The sequence below is a fragment of the Galeopterus variegatus genome, unplaced genomic scaffold (genome assembly GCF_000696425.1).
Source record: "Galeopterus variegatus unplaced genomic scaffold, G_variegatus-3.0.2 Scaffold6077, whole genome shotgun sequence".
In the NCBI taxonomy this organism is placed as follows: Eukaryota; Metazoa; Chordata; class Mammalia; order Dermoptera; family Cynocephalidae; genus Galeopterus; species Galeopterus variegatus.
Window position 1 is genome coordinate 105,948 of NW_007732188.1, and position 7,330 is coordinate 113,277.

Consider the following 7,330-nt stretch of genomic DNA (forward strand, 5'->3'; position numbering starts at 1 on the left):
AGAAAAAATTACCTGTACTTAGTTTTGTAATACTGGTCATAAAAATTTACCTAAAATAGAAGAGCTGGAAAAAAATGTGTAGTGCAGTACTTTAGACAATATATTTAACAAAATATACAGAAGTTAGAGTGGCATTTAATGTCAAAAGTCCTGAAGTAAGTCAAACCAAGCTATTCATTATACTAAGTGTACATATTCCCTACCCACATTTATGCTGGGTTTCATTAAAAAGAATTTTTAACAAAGAACAGTTTTATGCACAAATGTTTCATGTGAGGTGGCTTTTTTGTGCATTGCAGGCTGCTTAGCAACATCTTTGTCTTCTTCCCACTCAATGGAGTAGCACTCCCAACCTTCAGTTATAACAACCAAAATTATCTTCAAACTAACATGAATGTCCCCTGGAAGGTAGTGTCACCAATCGTATTTAAATATTTGTAACACTCAAGATGTTAAAAATGCCTTTAATATTCCAATTTTCATTTCCATATGAAAATTTTACATTTATTAGTTTTCTCTTCATTTCAAATTCTGACATAAGAAGTGTTGTTTTCTTGAAAGCTTTGATACATTAAAGAGATTTAGAAAGATATTTATTTTCACTGTCCAATGAGCTGTCCCAATAAGATATCCCACATTTATTCCACTCTTTATCCCCATGATTTGATTTTCCAATAAACTGATTTGGGTGTAAAAGGTGACAACACAGGATTCTCTTCTCATATACAGAGACTGGGAACTTCTCAGAAAGTTTATAAAATTATTTAGCTGGAGTGGCCTGCTTGTGTTGTAATGTAAACACAGCACACATACAATGGCTCAACAAGGAAATAATTTCTTATATAATGCATAAATGGAGGTTTGGGGATAGTGGTGAGAATATCTCTGATTTATTCAATTTCTTCTATTTTAAATTAGGGTGCATTTCTTTCACCTGTAGCCCCAAACTCCACCCAAGCGTCATTTTCATTCAGTCCCAGAAAACATGAGAAATCAAGAACAACCGCATGGAATTTTTTTTCTTTTATTTTGCTGACTGAGCTGGAAGTAATGTTCATCACTTATATCTACGTTCCCCCAAACAGAGTTAAATTATGTGGTCATACACCCAATCGTGGAACACTCAGATTGCAGGCTATGCATACAAGAGAAAAGAGTGGTTATATTTTAAAAAGACACAATCAGTCTAATCCATACACAATTTCTCCACTCTTTAAATTCTCTAATGTCTGCTGTGATGTGATTCCTTTTTAATTTTTATTTATTTTTTGGTGCATGGCTGGTATGGTGATCATTTGTGTCATGAGCACAATGTTGTAAGCAACAATGTTCTAACCACACCCAGTCTTGAGACTTGCAGAAAAGATGTTTTCACACTCATTACAGTCCTCCTTCCATATCTGAGGGTTACATATCTAGTGATTGAAGCAACTACTTATCAAAAATCCTCAAAAATAAATAAAAATGATAAATGAAACAATTTTACTACTGAAAACAACACAGTATAACAACTATTTCAATAGTATTCACATTTCTTCCAGTATAAGTAATCTACACAAGATGTAAAGTACACAAACACTACACCATTTATAGAAGGGACTTGAGCAAATTTTTATATCAATAGGGGATCCTCAAGACAATCTTCAATACCTGAGGACAGTTGTATATTTACAGGTATTCTTCTTGATGAAAGTTCTCTGATGTCTTAGTTATGGCTTCTAGCAAAATCTTTTCCAATACAAATTACATTCATTGAGATTTTCCTTTGTGTGAATTCTTTTCTGTCTATTAGGGGGAATTCCAGTATAAGGCTAGTCATATTACATTCATAAGGAGTTTTTTCCTGATGTCTTCTAAACAGTGACTTCATAAGAAAAATTTTTTCCACATTCATTACATTCACACAGCTTCTCACCCGTGTGAATATTCTGATGCATGCTGACAGTTTACATTTGGTCAAAAGCTTTTCCACACGCTTTACATTCATATGATTTCTCACATGTGTGAATTCTCTGGTGCATGCTGAGGTGCAACTTTCGCTTAAAAGATTTTCCACATTCTTTACATACATATGGTTTCTTTTTTCTTTTTTCCTTTTTGTCTTTTTTCGTGACCGGCAACGGATCGCAACCCTCAGTGTCGCGCCTGTACCGGACCAGGACCGGCAACGGGATCACAACCCTCAGTGTTGCTCCCGCACCCTGCTCAGCCAGTGAGCAGCCGGTCTGTATGTGGGATCTGAACCCTCAGCGGGAGCGCCGCTGTGCTTCCCGAGCGGCGCACTGTAGCAGTGCGCCACCGGGCCAGCCCCGATACATATGGTTTCTCACCTGTGTGAATAATCTGACGCATACTGAGGTGTGACTTTCGGTAAAAGCTTTTCAACATTCTTTACATTCATATGATTTCTCACCTGTGTGAATAATCTCATGCATGCTGAGGTGTGACTTCTGCATAAAAGCTTTCCCACATTCTATACATTCATATGGTTTCTCACCTGTATGAATTCTGATGCATGCTAAGGGTTGACTTTTGGTTAAAAGCTTTTCCACATTCTTTACATTCATATGGTTTCTCACATGTGTGAATTCTCTGATGCATGCTGAGGGTTGACTTAAAACTAAAAGCTTTTCCACATTCTTTACATTCATATGGTTTCTCACCTGTGTGAATTCTGTGATGCATGCTGAGGTGCGACTTTTGGTTAAAAGCTTTCCCACACTCTTTACATTCATACGGTTTCTCACATGTGTGAATTCTCTGATGCATCCTGAGGGTTGAATTTAAATTAAAAGCTTTTCCACATTCTTTACATTCATATGGTTTCTCACCTGTATGAATTCTCTGATGCCTGCTGAGGGTTGACTTTTGGTTAAAAGCTTTTCCGCATTCTTTACATTCATATGGTTTCTCACATGTGTGAATTCTGTGATGCATGCTGAGGTTTGACTTTTGGTTAAAAGCTTTTCCACATACTTCACATACATATGGTTTCTCACATGTGTGAATTCTCTGATGTATGCTGAGGGTTGACTTAAAATTAAAAGCTTTTCCACATTCTTTACATTCATGTGGTTTCTCACCTGTGTGAATTCTCTGATGCATGCTGAGATGTGACTTTTGGTGAAAAGCTTTCCCACATTCTTTACATTCATATGGTTTCTTACCTGTGTGAATTATCTGATGCATGCTGAGGGTTGACTTTAAATTAAAAGCTTTTCCACATTCATTACATACATATGGTTTCTCACCTGTGTGAATTATCTGATGCTTGCTGAGGTGTGACTTTCGGTTAAAAGCTTTTCCACATTCTTTACATTCATACGGTTTCTCACATGTGTGAATTCTCTGATGCCCACTGAGGTGTGACTTCTGGTTAAAAGCTTTTGCACATTCTATACATTCATATGGTTTCTCACCTGTGTGAATAATCTGATGCATCCTGAGGTGTGACTTTCGTTTATAAGCTTTTCCACATTCTTTACATTCATATGGTTTCTCACCTGTGTGAATTCTCTGATGTCTGTTGAGGGCTGGCTTTCGGTTAAAAGCTTTTCCACATTCTTTACATTCATATGGTTTCTCACCTGTGTGAATTCTCTGGTGCCTGCTGAGGTGAGACTTTTGGTTAAAAGATTTTCCACATTCTTTACATGCATATGGTTTCTCACGTGTGTGAATTATCTGATGGATGCTGAGGTGTGACTTTAACTTAAAAGCTTTTCCACATTCTTTACATTCATATGGTTTGTCACCTCTGTGAGTAATCTGATGCTTGCTGAGGTGTGACTTTAACTTAAAAGCTTTCCCACACTCTTTACATTCATATGGTTTCTCCCCTGTGTGAATTCTCTGATGCATCCTGAGGTGTGACTTTAACTTAAAAGCTTTTCCACATTCTTTACATTCATATGGTTTCTCACCTGTATGAATTCTCTGATGCCTGCTGAGGGCTGACTTTCGGTTAAAAGCTTTTCCACATTCTTTACATTCATATGGTTTCTCACCTGTATGAATTCTCTGATGCCTGCTGAGGGCTGACTTTCGGTTAAAAGCTTTTCCACATTCTTTACATTCATATGGTTTCTCACCTGTGTGAATTCTCTGATGAACACTGAGGTGTGACCTTCGGTTAAAAGTTTTTCTACATTCTGTACATTCATATGGTTTCTCACCTGTGTGAATTCTCTCATGTATCCCGAGAACTGACTTTTGGCTACAAGCTTTTCCACATTCTTTACATTTATAAGGTGTTTTCCCTGTGTGAGTACTCTGATGCATCTTGAAGGATTTGTTAGTAAACATTTTCCCACATCCATTACATTTGTAGGGCTTCTCACCCAGGTCAGTTCTCTGATGCAATGTGAAGGGTGACTTTTGGTTAAAAGCTTTCCCACATTCTTTACATTCATAGTGGTACTCACCTGGGTTAATTCTCTGATATCTGTTTAGGTTTGACTTTATGTTAAAACCTTTTCCACATTCATTATAAATTGTCTTATGCATGCTGAAGTTTGAATTCTGGTTAAAGGTTTTTCCACATGTGTTACACTCAAAGGGTTTCTCACCATTGTGAATTCTCTCATGTTTCTCGAGTTTTGACTTACTGGAGAAAATTTGACTTTCTTCACATTCATATAGCTTCTCACTCATGTGAATTCTCTGACATGCACTAAGGGCAGAACTATGGTAGAAAGATTTTCTACATCCATTACATTCACATGATTTTCCACTAGTGTGAATTGCCTGATAACAGCTGAGAAGTGAATTCTCATGAAAGATTTTGTCACACTTAATAAATCCATAGGACTTTTCCCCTGTGTGAGTTCTACAATTTACAGGAAGGTCTGACTTCTGATGGAAAAATTTCTCCTGTTCATTACATGGATAAAGCTTCTTCCCCATAGATGTTCCCTGATATGAGATAAGGTATGATTGCTTAATAAAAGATTTCTGACATTCACTGTATATATGTTTCTCTCCTGTGTGTATAATCTGATGTTGAGTAAGATTAGCCTTTTTATAGAACATTTTCCGACATACATCACATTGAAAAGTTTTCTTCATTACCTGAGTTATTTCTTGGACACTAACAGCTGACTTATTACAGGTTTCCCCATATTGATTATATTTACAGGTGGTCTCACCCATATGAATTTTCTTATATGTAAATACTATTGGCGCTGTGTTGGAGGATTGTCCTTTTCCACTATATTCAAAAAGTTGCCCATCTGGAATCTTAGGATGCTGACTAAGATGCTCATGATGACTCTGTGATTTCTCAGATGTATTATCCTCATCAGTTTTCTCTCCAGGATACATGACATCAGTCTCTGAAAGAAGTGCATTCTGACATACATTAAACTCCTCATGCCCCACTCCTGAATAGTTTCCATTATTTATAACCAGATTTGAAATATGCATTGAACTCAAATTCAATGATTTTCCTAACTCCACTCTCTCCTCAGTTGATTGGTTGCCATTGATGATTACACCTTGCCACAAATATTTACCATGACTTTCAGGGCTCCTCTCAATTAGATCATTGATTATCTGGATATCTGAAATGACAAAAAAAAAATTGATGAACCACACATAAGCATATCTTATTGCATGCTCATGTAAAGGTAGAGAAGTTTCTCCCAACCCTAATAATAAAAGATTTTATAAATATCAATAATGGCTATTGGTTTCAGGAGTATATGGGTTTTCTTCATACTTTCATATGTTATGCTGTCTTAATATATTTTCTTTTTTTTTTTTTTGTCTTTTGGTCTTTTTCCGTGTCCGGCAACGGATCGCAACCCTCAGTGTTGCCCCCGTACCGGACCAGGGACTGGCAACGGGATTGCAAACCTCGGCGTTGCTCCCGCGCCTCGCTCAGCCAGTGAGCGGGAGCCGGTCCGTATGTGGGATCCGAACCCTCGGGTGGGAGCGCCACCGCGCTTCCCAAGCGGCGCACTACCCAGTGCGCCACCGGGCCGGCCCGATATTTTCTAACATTATGTCACATTATAATTTGCTTCTTTGTTCACTTTTTTCATTTTAAAATCATGATAAAATATTTGATAATTTTTATGTTTTTCCTAATTGCAAATTTCAAATGATGGCTTATCACCTTCCATTGGTTTTTTGCTCTACTTTCCTTTTTACTCTATATTATTTTTATAATTTTTACTCTATTTTACAGTTTTTTACACTATTTTTTACAGTTTTTACTCTATTTTACTTTTATGACAATAGAGGTTATCTCCTGCTGCTCTTTTTCTCATTCTTCAACTTAAAATATGGTCAGGTTTTCCTTCATTGGCTACTTTCAGGAGCAGAACAATCCAATTTTTCATCACAAATGGAGGAAAATGACTTAGGTTAAGAATTTTGCATTAATGTTTCTGTACTTTACTCTTCCCTAGGAAATGGCTATAGACATGTGGAAGTTTTTCACATAATAAAATCTCCTTTTCCCCACCCTAAACAGAACCTCCTAGAAATTTGTCATTCAACCTCACTTCCTGTGCTTCAAATAACCATTACTATACAGGAAACTTCAGTCCACCCCAACAGACACCCTGCTGTTCTAAAATATTTGGTTCTGCAACCAAAGCTTTGCCCACCATCTTTGAAAAGGGTGTTTTTGACTCCTTATAAAATAAACATTTATTCTCTCCCCAAACTCTGGAACACACATTCCCACTTAATAATTCATTGCTCATGGGCCGAGCCCGTGGTGCACTCGGGAGAGTGCAGCGCTGGAAGTGCAGCAGCGCTCCCAGGGCAGGTTCAGATCCTATATAGGGATGGCCGGTGCGCTCACTGGCTGAGCGCGGTGCGGCCGGTATCACAAAAAAACAAACAAAAACAAAAACACCCCACAAAAAACAAAAAAACCCATCATGGTTTGGGGCCTGCCTTTGCTCACTCGGGAGAGTGCAGTGCTGATAACACCAAGGCCATGGGTTTGGACCCCATATAGGGATGGCCGGTTTGCTCACTGTGTGAGCGTGGGGCTGACAGCACCAAGTCAAGGGTTAAGATCCCCTTACCGGTCATCTTTAAATAAAAACAAATTCATTGCTCATGAAAGATTTAATATTATGCACTGGAGTTTTGGATGGCTATTACTCTGATAAAAAATAGTCTCCTGTACATTTCTAAATTTCTTTCTTGTTTTAGAATGATTTCCACAAAGAGAAGAGAAAAATACTAACTTCAAATTCCACTTCCAAGCAGCAATCTCAGTCCCTCAACTTGAAACCCTTGTTTCCCTCGACCTTGATACCATGAGTCTCCTGGTTCTTCTATAAATTCCAGAACTCTCCTTTTCTATGCC

The 7,330-nt window shown here is 37.8% G+C and overlaps 1 protein-coding gene across 1 annotated transcript in view; it reads right to left on the reverse strand.

The window, feature by feature from the left end:
• Nucleotides 1-449: 449 nt before the first annotated feature.
• LOC103605780 (zinc finger protein 420-like) overlaps nucleotides 450-7,330 on the reverse strand; it is a 29,599-nt gene continuing 22,718 nt past the window's right edge. The window contains 3 exon segments of the mRNA XM_008590408.1: nucleotides 450-2,085; nucleotides 2,317-2,508; nucleotides 2,510-5,564. Coding sequence (XP_008588630.1) covers nucleotides 1,854-2,085; nucleotides 2,317-2,508; nucleotides 2,510-5,564 — 3,479 coding nt within the window. The 3' untranslated portion in view covers nucleotides 450-1,853.